Source organism: Onychostruthus taczanowskii, unplaced genomic scaffold, assembly GCF_017590055.1.
Source record: "Onychostruthus taczanowskii isolate IOZ18803 unplaced genomic scaffold, ASM1759005v1 scaffold7, whole genome shotgun sequence".
Taxonomy (NCBI): Eukaryota; Metazoa; Chordata; class Aves; order Passeriformes; family Passeridae; genus Onychostruthus; species Onychostruthus taczanowskii.
Window position 1 is genome coordinate 8,361,526 of NW_024504786.1, and position 20,153 is coordinate 8,381,678.

Sequence of the window (20,153 nt, forward strand, 5' to 3'; positions counted from 1 at the left end):
GGCAGAGTGGGAGGAGGTGGCAGCACGTCCCTGTTGGCAGATGGCACAGTGGCTGGGGAATGTCAGGGCCCTTCCAGTGCTGGATCAACATGACAGCAGGGGAAGTCTGGTGCCAGCCAGCACACGTCAGAGCAGCTCGCCTGCCATAGGCGTGTCACACGTCAGGGTCTGGGCATCTCCATGCTGAAGAGAAGTTCCTGCAGAGGACACGGTGATGTTCCAAGAAGCAACTCCAGAAGGACATGGACTTTACTCAAAGCAGGGATTATTCCTTCATTTTACAGAAGCCTTTTGCATTCGGCCGTGTGCAGTGTTTACTGTAGGAGCAGAGCATATCTCTGAAGGAGGTGTGGAGGCACCGAGAGACCAGAGTTGCTCTGAGTTGGGGGTGTTCACCAGAAACAAACATCAGGAATGCAGAGCAGTGTCCTAAACCATTCCTGGGCAAGTAACAGTAGCCAGGGCAGATGGGGCAGTGGATGCACCACATCCCACTGCCTGTGGGCTGTGGATGCCAAAGCTGCCAGTGTTACCATTACTGCTGAAGGGAGGGATGAGGGGCCTGTTGCCAGCTGCCACGGGAAGCCCTGGCACAGACCACAATCCTCCACCACTTAGAAACAAAAAATGGGCCTTTTGGAAATTATTTTGGGCACGTGTTTAATAATTAATCATCGATTTTAGCAAAGACTGCATCACAGACTTGCGTGGGATTGGAAGAAGATCAGCCTTAAAGAAGATTGTGGATTTATGCTGGGGAAAATGTAAAGGATTTTGCAGGATTTCAGAGTTATAAAAAAAAAAGGAAATTAAAATAAAAACGGGATCGTTTGCTTGTGCATGTGCTGCCAACTGAACCTCTATTGCCCCGTCTGCTGGGGAGCCAGAGGAAGGACCTGTGGATGGAGAGCTCAGCAGCGTGGGAGTATTTGCCCTGGCGCATTAGTACTTACGATTAAAGCCTAATTACAAAAAATAGACGAAAAACCAGCTGAAGTGCAGCCTGACCTTAATCTGCCTGGAGACGGGTTTATTTATCTCGGCCACTTGTTTACAGTGGGGAATTTCAGCAGATTAAGCCGGGGAGCGACCCTGTGGGAAACGGGAGAATTTCTTTGATGGTTGGGAAACTTGGGCGCGGGATCGGAGCGCTGTCTTCTCTGGGGCCTGCAGCCAGGACCACTGGGCTGGGAAGGCTCTGACCCCCCTGTCCCTGCACCCAGCCCCGTCATCAAAAAGCATTTTTGTTTAGAGGCTTAGCTTAATCGTGATCTGCCGCTTTGTTCCCCACTTAACCTCCTGCTATCAGAAAGTTCAGATGAAGGTTTCTGCAGCATGTGAAGAGACATGGAGTCTGACCTGGTGTGGCATTTCGGCTCAGGACAGGAGTCACTTGTGCTGTCAGCTGATGTCACTTGACCACAGGGCTCAGAAAACCACTCCGTTATATCTCCCAGATAATTAGCATGACTGAGACAGATGCAAATCTCACTTCCCTCCTGGTTCCCACCTCCCCACCACATCAGTCTTTCTGCAGGAGAGCCCAGGGGCATAATGTTTTGGCATGCAAAGGATGCCTCAGAGGGCTCTCAAAAATAGGCAGCAAAGTCATGAGGCTTCCAAGGAACGCATATTAGCAGGGCTGTGGGAGCCAAAAATCCAGCGGGTGCATCCCATTCCTGGGGGCGGTGAAGCTGGAGCACCAAGCCTTGTTACTGCCTGTCAGCCAAGATCTGTGCACCCTCAGAGGCGTGAGTTGAAAATGCCCAAGGCTGCTTTTGACACATGCACCCCCAAAGTGGGCGAAGAAGAGCAATGGCAACAGGCAGGAGCACTGATGGGAAGGAAATGCCCGACACCCAGAGTCGAGTGCAGGTTTTACCTCATGTTCATCCAAGGAGGTGGGAAGTTCTATCCCCTTCCTTAAGGAGGACTCATTTTCTGGAGCTGAGACCTGATTTTTAAAAAGATGCCATGTCTGAGTATCCCCCTGTGGAGCCTGCAGGAGCCTGGCAGTGAGTGACAGATCTACTCTGGTAAGGATGGGCCCCTAAGGAGGTACCTCTTTTACACGTTAATTAATTGCTAATGTTGCAGCTCAAAATTCTTAACCCCCCCTGTTCATTAGAAGGAAGTGAGGTGTTGGTGGGGTTTCCTAGGGGCAGAGATTGAGCTGAACTGGGCAAGGGCTGCTTTGGACATTTGCTGATGCTCGTGCCTGGAATTGCTTTTCCCGTGCCCATTCCTGGATGTGATGCTGCTGCCACCATCTGCGTTGTGACGCGGTGACGTCTGTCCTGCCAAGCCAGGCGGCTCCAAGGAGCCAGACAGGCACAGCCTCCATGCCTTGCTAATGATTTGAACCAGACATGTCCACAAGTTCCAACTGGAAAGGATTGGTCAGGGGCCATGCACCCCAAAAGCACCACCACAGCTCAGCTGTAACGCAGAGGAGCAGAGAGGCACCAGAGTGGAGCCAGGGCCAGGACATCGCTGCTCAGCCTGGGTTTGCCTCATTTGTCTGGCAGAAGGACCAGCTGCTCTGGCTCCTGTTGGATCTGCAGCCTCGCTTGGGGCTGTTTGGCTCAATGGCAGGGCTGGGGAGCTGCTGCTCAAAACACAGCCAGCGAGGGAGGTGGTTGGGGCTTGTGGAGGAATCTCCTTGTCGTGCAGTGGAGGCGTGTTGGGTGATGTTGTTGTGCCACTGGCTGTCACTTGGGGATGGGAACTTCGACTCTGGGAATGATGGAGAGGTGAGAGACAGCAGGGAAAAGGAAGGTGCCCATGGAGGAGAGGCAGGGAGGGTGTTTGTGCAGGAAGCTGAACTGTCCCACGTGTGTGACAGGATTTGACATGAACAGAGAGAGGAGCAGCAGGAGCTGCTCATGCTCAGCCTGAGGGGATCCCTGGGGATACCTCATATTGCAGCTGTGTCAGCCCACAGCCATCCCACCCTGCAGGGAAGCACAAGGGAGGGGACATGCTACGTCCTGGCAGCCATGCAGGGAAATTTGGGTAGAAATGGAGTTAGCTAAAGAAAAATTCACGTGTTTACACTTACTCAGGTTGCTGTAGCCCTTGTCGGAGCAGTGAGTGACCCGGAGTAGTCTGCAAGGCTCAGTTAGCAGCACCAGCATCAGCCCTGTTTTATGAAAGGATGAGCTGGATCTTAATGATGACAGATGTCCTTGGTTCTGGTTTTGTCTCTCACACAGCAGACAGCATCACCAGCATCATGTGAGGTCCCATGGTTGACCCAGAGGGTGTCAGCATGGGTGTCCTGCTGGTGAGCAGCTTGGCTTGTGAGACCCGAAGGACTCGCATCAGGGAGGGCTCTTGTCTTCAAGACATCAAGCCAAGCTCCAGGTTCCTCTGCTGGTTCCTCTGCAGGCTTGGGGCTACTAGGGATTGAAAAAGAAAAAAAAAGAAAGAAAGAAAATACACCAAATCTCCTTTTTAAATAGTTGAATGCAAATGGCCTGAAGAACAATAGCAGATGAAATAGCATTCAGAGCGGGTTTTAAAGCGCTTGGAACGTGGGTAGGATCAAAATCAGGTTAGTCTTTGGAGATGCAGACTCTGCAGCTTGCCAGGGTGTTTTTAAGCATGCTTTGATGTGTAGTTCAAACACTAGATTTGTCCTGGCAGACAGAAGCACTCACAAATTCATACACAGCCGCTCTCCCCTTCCCTCCTCCCCACTGTCCCCCATCTCATGAGATTATAATTTAGCTTCATTACGAAGGAGTTTTACTTTGTCCTGGTTTCAGCTGGGATAGAGTTAATTTCCTCCTTATTTAGAAGCTGTGTAAATCCCCCTCCTGGGTCTCTGCATTATGCTGAAATGAGTTTACAAACCTCGGTGGAACCTTGCAGGCTTTCGGGGCGGCCAGAGAGCTTCGCCCTGCACGCATGGCGGTGGCACCTCCGTGATTTCTTGGCTTTGTTTAGGAGCACTGTGGGTGTGTGTGGTGTTGAACCCACACTGCAAGCTGGAAGAGAAATCCTGCTGGCTCCGGCAGCTGCGCAAGTGGGGTGAGATGGACGTCTGTCCCCTGGAAGACGGCAATTATGGTAACGAGCTTCCCAACATCACTAACGCGCTTACGCAGAGCTCCGGTCACAGCCAAGGTGAGTCTGGACAGGGAGTGGAAATCCAGCTGACAGCCACAGGGGTTGGGTCCAGGTCAAAACTCACCCCAAAGCTGAGAGAACTCGCTTCGGCTGCTGGTTATGTTTCTGCGAGTCATAGGAATAAAAAATATTTGTCTTCACAGCCTCTGGTTTTGTATATAAATGTTTGCTTCTTTGCTGCAGGGTAAAGTTGCCCGTGTTTTGAGTTTAGAAACTGTTTTAAAGCCGTTTGACTTTGGGGGAGTTTAGTGCAGGTTTGGGCTTGGGGTAATACAGGAAAAAAGTACTGCTTGCAGAGCAGAGCTGAGCTCAGAAGTCCTGGCTGTAATGTGAGCGTGAGGAGCTGGAGATGGTGCAGAGCCCGAATCCCTGCCCTTAAGCCTCCCTTAAAGGCTGTGATTCAGGTGGTAGGGAAGTCATTAGCCAGGAATGTTAACGCAGTTCAAGTGCAGAGCACAGACAGAGCAATGTAGTTAAGGGGTTGTTCCTTAGTGCTAAAATAGTTTCTCAGCCGCTGACAAAGCATTTGATCCCTTTAAATTTAAGCACTCTTTCTCCTTCCTTTTGCCTGAAGTAGACATTAATTGAAAGTTACTGCTCTTCACATGCCTCTGTCTGCTGCACTGGAATTGCTCTTCGGTGTGTTATGTGTGGCCAGGGTGGGTGGAGGACAGGGGGGCAGCAGCCGTGCCGCAGGGCAGCTCCGTTCTGTTCTCCAGGGTGGGATGAGTCCTGCAGCAGCAGTTTGGGAGCGGGGCTGTGCTGCCAGCCGCCCCAGCCATGGCCAGGACCGCGAGCCCGGCCTCCCTATGCTCTTCCTCAGGGAGCAGCTTCATTTAAACCTGGCCTTGCTCTGTGTCCTGCATCAGTCCCAGGACTACCCCCCTGATGTTCCCAGCTCTCCCAAGGATTTGCTCTGGCATTTGGGGAAGGTTGCTAAGGGTGAGCAGGTAATTTTTTTAGACCTGCAGGGAGTTCCCAAAGCATATGCCAGGGATGTCCCCTTCTCTTCTCCCTGTGCTCCTGCCTCTCCAAGAAGGGGACTGAAAGCAGCACGGATCCTGGAGGTGTCCTGGGGTTCATGTTTGTGCATATGCAAATACTGCTCCAGATTGTTGACAGCCTCTTTTATTACTGAAGAACAGCTGATTCTTGAAATCCTTCCTGGTAAAGTGAGCAGCCTTGGTTCTCAACATACAAACACCTGTTTAATTTCTCTCCACCTCAGGGTGCCTGCAGCATTCCAGCTAATTGCTTGTTGCCATCGTTTCCGGAGCATGTTTACCCAGCCTCCCTGGATCAGCTTTGAACAGTGCCTTTTGTTTTCCACCCTTGAATGCGTGTAACTCGGCCCCTCTTGTGGGTTGCAGGACCTAACATGGAGCGTTGCACGCCCTTTGGGGCTTCCTGTTTTGCAGCCTGCCAGCTGTGTTTGGCCTTCATGATCCAGTGTGGCTGGAGTGATAGTGGGATTGCTCTGGACAGGTTTTTTCCTTATAACAAACCACTTGTCTTGGATGGGGTGAAATGCGAATCCAGCATTATGGTAGTTCCAGAAATTTTTCCTTTTTCCACTTGTCTTGATGGGTCTGGATGGGGTGAAATGCGAATCCAGCATTATGGTAGTTTCAGAAATGCCCATGAAGCTACAGAGCAGCTCTGAGGAGGAGCAGATATCCGGCGCAGGGCAGCACTGGGGTTTCAGATGATGCTGTCTCCTCCCTCCCAGCCCTCTCACACGGCCCACAGAGGTTGCTGGGGGTGGTGGTTCCCCCAGTCACTGGGAGGGAGATGAGACACACTCGTGTGGTTCCCTTCGTGGCTTCATGCGTTGCTGATCTAAGAAGCTGCAGTTCAGTGAAGCTGAGACTGTATTGGAGCAGAGGAGGAGAGCTCATGGTGCTTGAAGGGCAGTAATGCTGAGGAAGCCCAGTCCTGACCCTGGGGCAGCTGCCTGCATGCTCGGTGTCACAGGGAGGGAGCACACTGCCAGGTTTCAAGGCATCAGCCTTGTGTGTGGCAGTGGATTGTGGTCACAAAGCAAATGGGTGGGTGGTGCCTGCCTCTTTTCTCACCTCTCTGACCAAGTCAGCTATTCTAGCAAATTACTTAGCAGTGCTGTCTGAGGAGACATTAGTCAGCAGAGGCATCCAAAGCCAGAGCCGATGTCTGTCCCAGAAATTACTGGGGTGAGACCTGGTTTTTCTCTCTGGTAAAGGCAGAGCTCTGCCCAGGGAGGTCATGTCTGGGAGGAGGAACAGGCTGCCCCTGCCCCAGCAGGGCACTGATGGTTTTTCTCTTTGCAGACTCACTGGCCAGGCCCAGACGGACGGTGTTCACGCGGGCCATCGAGGGCTGTGACCTGCACTGGCAGGACAGCCACCTGCAGCGCATCATCAGCAGCGACTTCTACGTGTCCCCCTCCTACCAGCGGGAGGGAGAGAGCCTCCTCTTCAACTCCCAGGGACAGCCACTGTGGCTGGGTGAGCATCCAAAGCAGCAGCCCCTCTCATGGCCTGTGTGGGTAGGGCTGCTGATGGAGAGGAGTCACCTGAGGCTGGGTCCTTGCAAGTTCCTGAATCCTAGACTGAAATTGCCATCCTGGCACTGAGGAGTGGGGGGAGCAGAAGAATTCAATGCCCACCCACACCCCAGCCACAATCCTTAGAGCAATCTCCACATATTTACAGTCTGGCCTTCTCTTGGGCAGCTTGGACCAAGCTCATCATGTCCCTTTTCATCCTGCCAGTGTTTAGCTGTCCCCAGAGCAACCTCTCACTGTTTCCAGTACAGGGGGTCTGGACACTTAAAGTCTCTTGAAAACTGACTGCAAAGCACAGCTGTATCTGGATTTTCTCTTTCCTGCTCTCCCCTTCTTGTTAGTCTTCCCTTAAAGGCAATTAGCAGTCAGTATAATTAAGCCTAGTGGGAGCTTAAGGTGTAGTGGGCCAGGCAAGCCCAGAGGCCTCCTGTGTTGTAGACTTTTAGCCCAAGTACCTCAAGCCACACAAATTCTCTCCTGCAGAGTCATGATGACCCCGGGCAGATCTGTGGACCCTCGACAGTTCCTTGTCTGGGATGAGAACAAGTGACATGAAGGGCTTGGGGGGGAACCTGGTGTGGCTGTCAGCCCTAAGACAGACCTCAAAATGGGAGACACAAGTCCCCACCCACCTCCAGGCAGGGGGATTACTTATCCCCTGCAGTCCTAGAGTTGAATATATGAACACAGAACAGGTCAAAGCCCACCACTGCACTGTTGTCCTCTCCAGAAGCTGGGGTGTGCCACAAGGGAAGAGAGTATTTAAAGTTGCCTAGAGATGTAGTTTCTGGAGTAGCAATAATAAAGTTGCTGTTAATGCCAGGAGATAGGAAGGGCTCATATGTAGGCTGTTGGTACACCTTAGCTGGAGCAGGAGAGGATGTTTCTGCTCTGGAAAGAGTTCTGGGCAGCTGCTGGCAGGAGGTCTCCTTCCCACACAGCCACAGGCAGCAGTGGTAGGTTAGTGCATCCGTGGACTCCATCTAGAAGGAATGTGGTGGCCACAGCTTCCCTCTCCTGAGCCTAATCTGGGTTCTGGTGAGCCCTTTCCCCCAGCTGGTTGGTGCATGTTATTTTTCTGATGTATTTGCCATGATTTTTGGATTTTGCACTTTTGCTTTCTTGGCACCTCTTCAGGGACTCAGTGCTGGGAGAGGAGGGTGATTTGTCAGCAACTTCCAGTGATGAATTCAGTGAGAAGATGAATATTTCATCCATTTAGCAAATGAATAGAGGGAGCAACAAGAAGCTCTTTTACAGATGTGTTTGTTCTGAAATCTCTTCCTCATGTATTCCTTGTGGGTGACCTTTGGGATGTGGATACGCCATTTGTGGAGGTGGTTGTCTGCATTTCCAGAGCTTTCTGAACTCTTCCAGGAATAGAAATTATCCCTCTACGATAACTTCAGATCATCTGTGTTTGCCTGGGTTTTTTTCTCCCCTTGGTAGGACATTTGAAAGAAAATGGGGTTTTTGCTGCTTGTTATGCAGCATGTCATGTCATCTGCTCCTGCTAATTTCTCACTCAGTCATAATCCTCTCCACAGTTGCTTGTGATTTCAGGTGAGCAATAAGCAGCAGGAGCAGATGAATTCCTAAGCAACTGTGAGTCTTGGGAGGGGGCTTAGTGTAACTGTTCCTAATAATAAAACACCAGGTAGGAGAACTGCAGAAGAGACAGGATGTCTGCAGAGCCCGCTCCATGGGGGTGTTAAGGAGTCAGTTCAAAGCATCACCCCAAGTCTGCCAGTGCCCCCAGCACAGTGCTGGATGCCCAGCCTGACCCTGTGCCCTGAGAGCAGTGAGAGAAATCGAGATGAACCGTGCAGGTTTTAGGAGAAATGAGCGGCGGGGTTGTAGCAGCCTGCATTGGAGCTGTCGTACTGCAGCAATGGTGTGTTGGAAATGCTTCCATTAGATAAGCTTTGTGGAGGTGGGGATTTAGGTGCTGACGTGGCTGCTGTGGGTTGAATGTGGCAGGAGTCCCGTTGGTATTCCTGGTAGGCATCCTTTCCAGGAGCAGGAAGAACGGGATGAATTCAAGCCAGGAAGCAAGAGTTCAGCTCAGGTGTGGGGAACATGAGTAGAAGGTGCCCCATGAATACCATCCTGTCAGTGTTGTGCTCCTGTGGTTGAGCCGTGGCCCTGTTCCTGCCTTGCAGAGCACGTCCCGACAGCCTGTGCTCGGGTGGACGCGCTGCGCTCCCACGGGTATCCCAGGGAAGCTCTCCGACTGACTGTTGCCATAATCAACACCCTGCGACTGCAGCAGCAAAGGCAGCTGGAAATATACAAGCATCAGAAGAAAGGTATGAGTGGAGCTGTGTGGCAAGTGTCTTGTGATGTCTGGCCAGGGTATCTCAGTTGGAAATATCTTTTCCACTTCGACGAGGCAAACATCCAGCCTGGTTCGGCAACAGTATTTTGAAGGAACTTGGGAATAAAAAGAGGATGTATCATCTTTGGAAGGAGGGTCAGGGTGTCTCAGGAAGTATTTGAGGGGGTTGCTAGGGCATGTAGGAAAAAAATTTGAGATGTCAGAGTTCAGTTTGAACTTAATTTGGCAACTTTTCTAAAGGATAATAAGCAATGTTTTTACAAATATATTGACGGCAAAGGGAAGGGTAATACCAGCCTGTGTTCTCTACTGGATGCAGGATGGAACTCAGTAACTACAGATGAGGAGAAGGTGGAACTGCTTAACATCTTCTTTGCCTCAGTCTCTAGTGGGAGGAAGGTCTCTTCCAGCCTATTATTCTGTAACAGAATTGTGCTGCCCCATTCCGAGTGGCAGAGATGGGCAGCGCTGCAGGGGACTGCTTGTGTCCTAGGAAGACAAACTGAGTTGATACCCACACACTAAGGACAGAGCTGCCCACATGCTGTCTTCAGGCTGCTGCAGTAGGGATGTTCTTGTTCCCACTGTTGCTGTGTCTGGTTGCCTGTAAGGGTTGCCCAGGCAAGAGCTGCCCGCATTAAAGAGGAGCTGCCTGACTGCAGAGCAGCAGTAACTGGCTGTGTGTGCTGCTTCCACCTTGCATTTCCTGAGTCAGTGTACCAGGAGACAAGCCCAGTGTTCCTCCTTTTGCAGTTGGCAGGGAGCCGGGGTCAGTTACTGCAGTGCTGCTGAAGGTCAGTGACTCCTGGTCCTTGCCAGCTCAGCCAGCTCCAGATCACCAAAAGATGAAATTTTAAGAATCACTGGAAGTCTTTGTCATCTCAGGAGAGATTTCTGCTTGTGTTTCCAAAACATTCAGGCTACCATTGCAAATCAGTCCATGAGCTGCAGGTCTGGCATTATAGACCTTATCTTTGGAACTCTGCAGACCCTCATGTTCCTCTTGGAACAGAGAATGAGTCGCTGTATCTTATGTGGCCTTAGGGACACCTTTTTTTGTGTCTGTGCCTGCTCCCTCAGTTGTCTGTGCAGAGTGGCTTCTCCTTGCCCTCGTGAACTGCCATGTCAGAGTTGTCCCTAGAGGTTCCTGTGACACAAGTTGTGGGATAAGAAAAGTCCTCTGGTCTCAGAAGCCTCTCTGGGTGCAGAAATTGTCATTAAATTCCTTACTTTTACCATCATCCTGTTCTATTTTATCCAGAACTGCTGCAGAGAGGAGCAACAACCATCACCAACCTGGAGGGCTGGGTAGGCCACCCTCTGAACCCCATCGGCTGCCTCTTTCTCACCCTCACCGAAGCTTGTAGATTAGAAGAGGAAAATTGCCTTGAAATTTCAGGTACCAAGTGCTTCTCCTGGATCCCTTCCTGGTGTCTGTGGCCGAGGTGGGTGCAGGTCTGGGATTCTGGACACCTGGACTCTGAGTCCTCCCTCTCCGCCTTGGCAGGAGCACCAGGGCAGAACTGCAGTGCAGACAGGGAAGGTAGTGAGTAGAGAGAAATAGAGTTTTCTCAGTCCCAGGGTTTGCAGCCAGAGCAGAGCGGGTCCATGGGAAGGCTCTGGTGTCAGCTGTGCACCCTGTTGCACATGTCTTGGGTCTCCTACATCTCCTAGTTGAGAGCAGGAAGGGAGAGTGAAGCCCACATCTCCCTCAGGGAGCTTTCATCTGTCATTTCTGGGTAACCGAAAGCAGGCAGGAGGGGAAGTGTGGGTCTTGCTTCTGAAGTGAGAGATTTTTCTCTGCAATGATTCTGCTGTCTGGGAAGACTCTTCTAACCCCACTGCATCTCCTCTCCCTCCTTGCAGACGCTGGGGACTCCAAACCACCAGTGTATCAACACGTGCCCGTTGTGACCGGCAGCCAGGACGGTGACGAGTCCTACCTGTCCCTGGCCTTGGAGGTGGCCCTGATGGGGATGGGCCAGCAGAGAGTGATGCCTGAAGGTCTCTATGCCCAGGACAAGGTGTGCCGCAATGAGGAGCAGATCATTGCCCGGCTGCAGGACCTGGAGCTGGACGCGGTGCTGGTGCAGACCCTGCGGAAGCAGTGCATCTTGCTGCTGGAAGGTGGGGCCTTGGCTCATCTAGCTGACTTTTGTGTCCTAGCCGAGTGCTGGTAATGTCTCTGAGGTGCCCTTTTCAGAATTTATTCACATCCTGCTTCTTCCTCTCTGGATGGGGTGCAGAGCGTGTAGGATGGCTGCTCTGCCCCATCACCTGGAAAAGCAAGGGTTTGTTGGCATCCCTAGAAAAAGACCAAGTCAGAGGCAATATGGAGAAGGGTGCTGAGCACATGGCTTCAGTTCCTTATTTTCTTTTAGAAAAGGAAAGTGCATCCCTGGATCCAACTTGAGTAACACGCCAGGGAGCTGAACAGCAGATCCTCAGGGCTTTGGGGTGGTGCAGACCCTGGCCAGAGATCCTGCTGTGCTAACTGTGGCTGATGGGCTCTGCTTCTGCCTAGGTGGTCCCTTCAGCGGCTTGGGAGAAGTCATCCACCGGGAGAGTGTCCCCATGCACACCTTTGCCAAATACCTGTTCTCTGCCCTGCTGCCCCACGATGCTGACCTGGCATACAAGCTGGCTTTGCGGGCCATGAGGTTGGTGCATGTTTAATTCTGTCTCTGCTCCCCTTTTTGCCTCTCTCCTATGCTTGTTGGGAAGCTGGGATGCTTTGCCACTTCAGAGCAGGGATGGGAGTGGAGACAGGCTTGGAGCTTGCCATCCATGGGATCTTTTGCAGTGTGTAGGACCACTGGGCACAGCAGCAGTGCAAAGAGATTCCTGCTCTCCATTTGGGTGATTCCTGGCTTATAAACTCCATTTACATGGGTTTGCATGGGTCCAAAAATGTCTGCTGGCCCAGCCCCTCGCTCCAGGCCGGACCACCACCTGCCTGCCCCTGTGACAGGCATCTTCTGCCAGAGCAGGTCCCAGGCACACACAGAACTGTCATCTGCCTTCTGTCTGCGAGGCCTCAGGCACCCTGCAGCCCTCCCTGCCTACAACAAGGGCTGTTATCCTGGCACAGATGGGCGGATGGTTTGCCCCGGGCTCCAGGGTGTCACAGAGCCAGGTGGAGAGCACAGTTGCACTCTGTTCTCCATTAAAACCCATCTCTGTCTCTGGGACTGGGGAAACAGCTGATGCTGAGAGCTGTCCTATCTCTTTCCCCAATCCATGACACACTTCAGACATCAGCCTGTGTATTGCACTGTTTTGACAGGGAGTGGGTGGGTCTTGGAAAAGCTGGAATTTCCTAAACAATGTGCTTGGAGCACTGTCAACTCCAGAGCATCCCAGTGCTCTCTCCCTCTTACCACCATTACAAGTCCTGGCCCAGAGCATCACCTTTTTTGCAGCTTTCCTCAGTGAAATGGATCATCTCACTCCAACACTGGGGGAAAGTTTGAAATCCCTCTGTTCTGGGAAGAGCTGCTCAGGAGGACAACCAGCCCTAATAAGCAGCCAAGGGCCTCTGTGGTGTGCAGAAGCACCATGTCCTGCCAGACCTGAGACCTCTGGCTGTTGAACAGGACTGAGGGCCCCAGGAATGCCATCTGTTAGTGCCCATCCCCTGCTCCCAGCTAGGACTCCCTTTGCTGGGGTATCTGTGTCCAGGGCTGGAAAAGTTGGGCTTCTGCTGCCCTGTGGTTACCTCAAGCCTGCAAGTGAGGATAGCAGAGACAATTGGATGCCCTTCATGTCCAGGGTGCAGTTTTCCTCCTGCATAACTCACCGTCAAGTTAGCAACAGCAGCACCAACTCAAGGGTTTAGGATTTGTCACCATGGCTGGTGACTTGAGAATCCCGCTCCCCTTCTTTAGGCTTGCTTCTCCCCCAGGTTTTCCAGGCTTTGGGAGGATGTGCCCACAAAAACAGGCAACCTAACCTGGCTGCAGAGGCCCTGGGGAAATGTGCTGCTGCTTCTGATCATAACCAAGCGTTTTAAGGAGAACCAGATGATACAGTCAGGAGTTCTGCCGGGTGCTTTGACATGAAAGGAGCAGGAGGGGAGGAGGGATTTTACTTTTTTTTCTTCCTTTTTGTTTTTTTTTTTACTCTGAGGTCTGTGCTTTTCCTCACAAGTTTATAAATCACTCCATGGATCTTTCTCCCCCCTTTCAAGTCAGTCTCAGATTGATCCCTGTGCCCATGTGCTGAGCACGCAGCCTCGCGCGCCCCACACGTGCACAGCAGCAGGACGTGTTCAAAGGCTTTGCTGCAGGCAGCTGCCTGCAGGCAGCCCCTGCCTCGCCTTGGCAGCACCTCAGGGAGAGGAGGTGAAGCTGGGGCTGGGCTGGGGTCTGATGTTGCCTCCTCCTGCTTGCCCTTCAGATTGCCTGTCCTGGAGACCACGGCACCGTCCGGCGACGTGACTCACCCTCACCACCTGGTCTCGGTGGTCCCCAGCAGGTACCCGCGCTGGTTCACCCTGGGGCACCTGGAGTCACAGCAGTGCGAGCTCGCCTCCACCATGCTCACGGCAGCCAAAGGTTGGTGGCAGGGCAGTTCTGGGGCAGGGTTGATGGGGTGATGGTGCACAAAAGCATGGAAGAGTTTTTCCTGGAGAGAGGAGGGAGCTCTTGCTTCTGCTGGCACTGGCAGAGGCTGGCTGGGTGCCCCACTGACCCCAGTGGTGCCCCACTAGCAGCCTGCTGTGAGCAGGGCATGATGAGCTGGCCTTGAGAATCTGGGGTTTCTGGGATTCTTGTCCCAAAGGGCTCATGGTCCAGCAGGGCAGGATGGGAATTTCCAATGAGGTGCAGGGAGGCCTTGCAGCCACGGTGCTGCAGGTCCTGGGTACATCCCAGGTGATGCAGGACCATGCCTGCCCTGCAGCACAGCCAGCTGCCAGGCCAGCAATCCCTGCCAGGCATGTTGTGAGGTCATGCCATGGTTTAGTTTGAAGCTGTTTATCCTTTTACCTCTGCTTTGTCTCTTCCACCCTGTGGTAATGATCCTGCATGGGCTGTGGGAGGGAGAAGACCTCCATGTGTGCCAAACCAAAAGTGGCTTTTATTGGACATGGAATCAGCAGTGCTGGGTGGGACACTTTGGTCCCAGCTGCAAGGGGCTCGTGAAACACCTCACTGGTCTCGTGGGTCTCTTCAGTTTCTGCCCAGGCACTACTATGAAGGCGAGCACAGGCTTTTCATTGGACATCCCCCTGACCAGAAACCAACCCCACAGGGTGGCAAGAGTCTTGTGTCCCATGAGGGTCAGTGAGCCAAGCAGTTACCACTGCCCTCTGATGTTCTGGTGCTGCCAGCCTGACAGGGAATGTTTTTCTTTCCCAGTGAGAGGGAAGGGAAATGAGCTGTCAGAAAGCTCCAGCCTTGCTGCCTTGGCAGCCTCTTCTCTCCTTCCAGCCTCTTCCTCTAGGCTGCTTTACCAGGGCTGATGGTGTTCTGCCCGATTTGCCATGCTCAGATGAAGAGCTGGTACTTGGCTTATCCTTTAGGTATTTTTCTCCCTTCCAGTGCCTAGTGGGATGAGGTTTTTATGCCAGGGATGTCGGGCGGTTGGATTGCATTTGTTTTTCCAACTGTCCCCTTCCTCAGGTGTTGCCCTGCTGCAGCATGTCCCAGTGTGATCCTGCAGCCTCTCTTGCCCACGCCCCTACGAGCCATTTTAGGGAGGCTTGGATTTTGGTGGCAGTGCAAGCGGCTGTGGTGGGTGGCAGGTGATATCTTTAGCTATGAGTCACCCGAGATGTCTCCATGTGTCCAGGTGCAGCACTGGGTTTTTCACACTGCTGTGCATGATCTGGTTGTCTTTGCGTGAAGTTCATCTGCTCAGTCTATGAGTAGGAGTAGAAATGAAACTGGAACCTAATGTGGCATGTTAGCACCTCTGGTCTGTGCACATCCCAAAGGTCCCACTCCCCACACTGTGTCCCACAGGCAGTGATAGGAGGATTTCCCAAGCATGATATTAATATGCCTTGATGTATGCCTCTTCCAAGATGCTGCCCCATCTCCTGGTGCCCTCATCTATCCTAGGCTGTGTCCCACAGGCACTGATAGGAGGATTTCCCAAGCTAGGTGCAGGATCATGATATTAATATGCCTTGATGTATACCTCTTCCAAGATGCTGCCCCATCTCCTGGTGCCCTCATCTATCCTAGCACCCACAACCTCTTGTAGCAGGCGACCTACAGCACCACTGGCTATTGTGCCACAAATCCCCTTCTTTGGGGACAGCTCAGCCTGTCTCAGTTGTGAGTGCTGTGTGCCTGACCTGGGACATCGAGGACCAAGGTGCAGCAAGTCTGGGTAACCCCAGCCCAGCCTTGGAGAAGGAACTTGCTGGGCAAGACAGTGTGTGTGCAGCAAACAGCTTTTCCTCTTCTTCTAATGTTCCTGGATGAAGACTGATGTTTCTGCAACCATTCAGTACTAGGCATCTCCCCAAGCCCCTCCTTTTCTGGGAAGAAGCTGCTGTACAGCTGTCAGACTTGAAGCCAGGGTGGAACATCCAGGTGCCTGGAGATGTCTGCTAAAGACAGGACATGTCTGGGATCACTCAGGTTTGTTTGTCCTCTCTGTGAGAGGATGAACTTGAGTGAGGATGCTTGCTGTGTCATTTCCTGGGGAGGGTGCTCCATTTTAGACTGTTGGACTGCAGGGCCTGATCCAGCATCACTGTGTGTCCCTCCGTGTGTGTGTCCAGAGGGGCTGGCAGTGGTGAAGGGACTGTTCACCACGTGGTGCAGGCAAGAGATGGGGCTCCAGGCAAGTTGGGGGGGTGCCTGAGCCCTCTGACCGTTCTTGCTTGCTCCCAGGGGACATGCTGCGCCTACGCACGGTGCTGGAGGCCATCCAGAAAAACATCCACTCCTCCTCCTTGATCTTCAAGCTGGCTCAGGATGCATTCAAGATTGCTACGCCAGCCGACAGCAACTCTGACACAACACTGCTCAATGTGGCGCTGGAACTGGGGCTCCAGGTACGCGATGAGGATGGGGATGCTGGTGGCTCTTCTGCCTCTTGCTGTGGCAGCTGTGCTGGTTATGGTCTCCCGCCAAGCAGGGTGTCCCTGTGGATGGAGTAAATTGATCCCTGCAGGGTCCTGAGCAGGGGACATCAGCCCTGGGAAGCCCTTGTGCTCACTGTGGTTTGGGTGGAGGTGAGGCAGTGCCAGGTAGTTGGTAGCCAGTTGAACCAGAGGGATTTTTGGGGAGCACTGCTCTGTTGGGTGGCCTCACTAGAGCCCTGCAGGGCAGCCAGTCACCCCAAGTTTGCCTCGCAGGTGATGCGCATGACCCTGTCCACACTCAACTGGCGGCGGCGGGAGATGGTGAGGTGGCTGGTGACGTGTGCTACTGAAGTGGGTGAGTTCCATGTGGCTGGAGCAGGGTTGGGCATGGAGATCCTGGGGTCATGCCTAGCCCTGAGTTCTCCTGAGTCTCATTTCTTCTTGGGTAACTGAATTCACCTCAGAGCACCTGTTGACAGGGTTGGGACTGCAGCAGTGGCTGGTTTTAGACTTGGATGGGTGCCCTGTACCTGGCCCAGGCCAGTGCTGGTTTCTGCGTCCTGCAGCATACAGTTGGCCTCTGCCTGTCCCCCTCTGCCCTGTCCCTCCTGGGGCAGAGGCAGCAGCTCAGCACTGCTGTGGGCTGTTTTTGCGCTGTCTCTGGATCCCAGAGAAGCCCCGTGAACTGAGTCAGGTTCCAGGGATATGCTGTGACCCCAGTGTTTTCTTGCAGGAGTGAGGGCCCTGGTGAGCATCCTGCAGAGCTGGTACTCACTGTTCACTCCCACGGAAGCCACCAGCATTGTGGCAGCCACAGTGATGTCCCACAACACCATCCTGCGCCTGAGCCTGGACTACCCACAGCGGGAAGAGCTGGCCAGCTGTGCCCGCACCCTGGCCCTGCAGTGTGCCATGAAGGACCCCCAGAACTGCGCCCTGTCTGCCCTGACCCTCTGCGAGAAGGACCACATCGCCTTTGAGACCGCCTACCAGATCGTCATTGACGCCGCCTCCACCGGCATGACCTACACCCAGCTCTTCACCATCGCCCGCTACATGGAGCACCGGGGCTACCCACTCCGAGCCTTCAAACTGGCCTCCTTGGCCATGACACATCTCAACCTGGCCTACAACCAGGACACGCACCCAGCCATCAATGATGTGCTCTGGGCCTGCGCCTTGAGCCACTCTCTGGGCAAAAACGAGCTGGCAGCCATCATCCCACTGGTGGTGAAGAGCGTGCACTGTGCCACGGTGCTCTCGGACATCCTTCGCCGCTGCACCATGACAGCGCCAGGGCTGGCCGGCATCCCTGGGCGCAGGAACTCGGGGAAGCTGATGTCCACTGACAAAGCCCCCCTGCGGCAGCTGCTGGACGCCACGATAAGCGCCTACATCAACACCACCCACTCCCGGCTCACCCACATCAGCCCACGGCACTATGGGGAGTTCATCGAGTTCCTCAGCAAGGCCAGGGAGACCTTCCTCCTGGCACAGGACGGGCACATACAGTTTGCCCAATTCATTGACAATCTAAAACAAATCTACAAAGGCAAGAAAAAACTGATGCTGCTGGTGCGAGAACGGTTTGGGTGAGCCCCGGCTCCTGCCACGCTCACTGGCAGGGTCTGGCCGCAGCACGGGGACTCGGGAGAGAAGAAGGAAGGAAAGTGGAGATCAGCTTCCCCCCATCGGCAGAGGCTGCTCTGTTCTGGTCTTCTGTTTCTTTTTTTTTTGTTTTGTTTTGTTTTGTTTTCTTTCTTTTTTTTTTTTTTCCTTTTAGTGTTACTCTTTCTTGGATTTAACCATTTCACACACTGAGAGGATCCAGAGATTCCTTGGGCACAAACCAAAAGGCAACCACGGGGAAAAAGGATGGTTTACTCAGCCCCCTGCCCTCCCTTGCCAATACCAAAAGCTAACCTGGAAATCTAATACCTCTTTCCTGAAGGACGTGGTCGCTGGAGGGATACGAAGGTTGCAAAGTGAAAAATCTTTAAAATTATGTGGGGAATTTAATGAAACAAAACAAAAAAAAAAAAAAAAAAAGGAAAAAAAAGCAAGCAAAGAAACCTGCGACACTAGAACCTCATGCGTCACCAAAAGCGATGGCTTTGCAGAGCGCTTCTCCCGCCCGCCCGAGACATGCAAACTCCTCTATTTGTGAAGATACTTCAATAAAAACAAGTAAAAGTAACTGTTCTCAGGGATTGCTTACTAAAAGTAACACAAAAAAAAAAGCATTTATGATACTGTAAATACTATAGTATATGTGTCAATTATTAAATTGTAAAGTTATAATTATTTATAATTCTGTCTTTTATTTGGGGGATACTTGAAATTGTTGTGGGCTGGGGCGATTATTTTTATTATTGCTATTATTATTATTATTGTTATTATTATTAAAACTATTATTTAAAAAACCCACACAAAACCACAGACAAAAAGAGGAGGAGGCACGCGAACATTTCTCAGGTTCCCATGGCATCGGCAGCAGCAAGAAGGGTGTGGGGGGGAGGCAAACATCTACTCGACTCACAGCCCTGGGACGGATGGACGGACGGACAGAGGAGCAGCAGCCCAGCAAAGGAAGGAACTCGGGGCGATGCTCACGGACACACGCGGCTGCTGGCGATGGAGGACTCAGCCCATGGCAGGGCAGGTGCAGGGCGCGAGTGCCTGGGCGGGCACCAGGGCTGCCGGCTCCGGGGGAGGGAGGGGCAGCCCCGTCACCTTCCTGCACCGTTCCCAGTTCCCAGCTCCGTGGAGCAGCCAACGCTCGGCCCTTCCCAGCTCACCCGGCGCTGGGGGCACACTCCAGCCCTGGGCCGGTGGCTCTTCAGTTTTGGTTCATTTCTTTGCCAGCACGTTGGGAGGGCTGGGGGGGGCCAGGGCCGGTCTGGATGGTGACTTGTAGTTGGGGAACGCGCGTTAGTTATCTGCTGTCTGGTTTAATTTTATGGCAAGTGACTTGTGTCCGCGCTCTGGCCAGGAACCCAATTGTACTCGGTCTGTGTCGCCACCGAAATAGCGGTCTTCAACCAGTCTGTTTCTCTCTTTTTTTCTTCCCTTTTTTTTTTTTTTTGCGTGCGTGCGTGTATGTGTGTGTGCGACCTCTTCATCTGATGTTTAATAATAAAAGGGATGAACGTTACTGCCTGTGTCTTTCCTGCCTTTCTCTGAAGTCGGGGGGTCACCACACTGGTGCAGAGCAGTGTTGTAGCCCCCTGTGGTAGCCAGTTCCTGTGCCCCAAAGAGGGACAGAGCAGGGACAAGGCACCCTGGTTGTTTCTGGGTGCAGCTCCCTGCCATGTACAATGTTAGCATTGCCCATGCTGGAGAACTGCCCTATCCATGCCAGCTAGACCAGCGTTTCTCCGTGTCTTGATCCATCCTGCTGCCAACTTGGACCACAGTGAGTGTGCTGCAGTGTGGAATGGGGTGGCAAGGAGCTGTAACTCAGGGTTCCTGGGCTGCTTTTTGCAGGGTTTGCTGAACCCCAGGCAAGGTTTGCCCTGAGGATCAGAGGAGATGGGGAAGTGTGCATGGGGGAACACTCTAGGACCAGGGGGATGGTCCTAAAGAGGCTTTGGGAGCTGGAGGAGGAGGGCTGTGGTGGCTCTGTTGCCATCCAGCCAGTGTGGCAGGGTGCTGGTGGTGACTGTGTCAGAGGTTCTCCTGCCGTTTTGCCAGCTGTCTCTCAGATGAGTCCTGCTGGCTCTCCCAGCCCCTTGAAACTACCCTCGGTTGAGGACACATTGCCCATTTCAGCCTGAGCAGGACTGTGGGACAGCTGATGGTGAGTCTGTGCCGTGGTGGGCCGTGAGCCCCGAGCTCCCAGGCTGTGACCCTGCCAGCCTCAGGCAGCCCACCTCCCCCAGCAGGGCTGAGTGCATCCATCCTCAGGAGATGGCTGTTGTGCTCACATCCTCTCTTGCAAGCATGGACACTGCAGCCTGGCAGGGAGAGGCATCCTCCACAATTTGTTGCCATCCCTGTTTCCCCAGGATGGGGCTCAGGGGCTCCCCCTCACCACAAATGCTCCTCTAGCAGCCTGCCATGACTTGCCATCTCCTTCAGGGCTGTCCAGTTTCCCA

The 20,153-nt window shown here is 53.0% G+C and overlaps 1 protein-coding gene across 1 annotated transcript in view; it reads left to right on the forward strand.

Annotated features, from left to right (window-relative positions):
* ZSWIM5 (zinc finger SWIM-type containing 5) overlaps window positions 1-19,210 on the forward strand; it is a 96,150-nt gene extending 76,940 nt beyond the window's left edge. Inside the window, exons 5-14 of the mRNA XM_041421743.1 lie at window positions 3,952-4,131; window positions 6,441-6,617; window positions 8,839-8,985; window positions 10,276-10,413; window positions 10,881-11,141; window positions 11,539-11,674; window positions 13,413-13,570; window positions 15,863-16,026; window positions 16,330-16,411; window positions 16,790-19,210. Coding sequence (XP_041277677.1) covers window positions 3,952-4,131; window positions 6,441-6,617; window positions 8,839-8,985; window positions 10,276-10,413; window positions 10,881-11,141; window positions 11,539-11,674; window positions 13,413-13,570; window positions 15,863-16,026; window positions 16,330-16,411; window positions 16,790-17,652 — 2,306 coding nt within the window. The 3' untranslated portion in view covers window positions 17,653-19,210. The remainder of the gene's footprint in view (window positions 1-3,951; window positions 4,132-6,440; window positions 6,618-8,838; window positions 8,986-10,275; window positions 10,414-10,880; window positions 11,142-11,538; window positions 11,675-13,412; window positions 13,571-15,862; window positions 16,027-16,329; window positions 16,412-16,789) is intronic.
* Window positions 19,211-20,153: the final 943 nt, after the last annotated feature.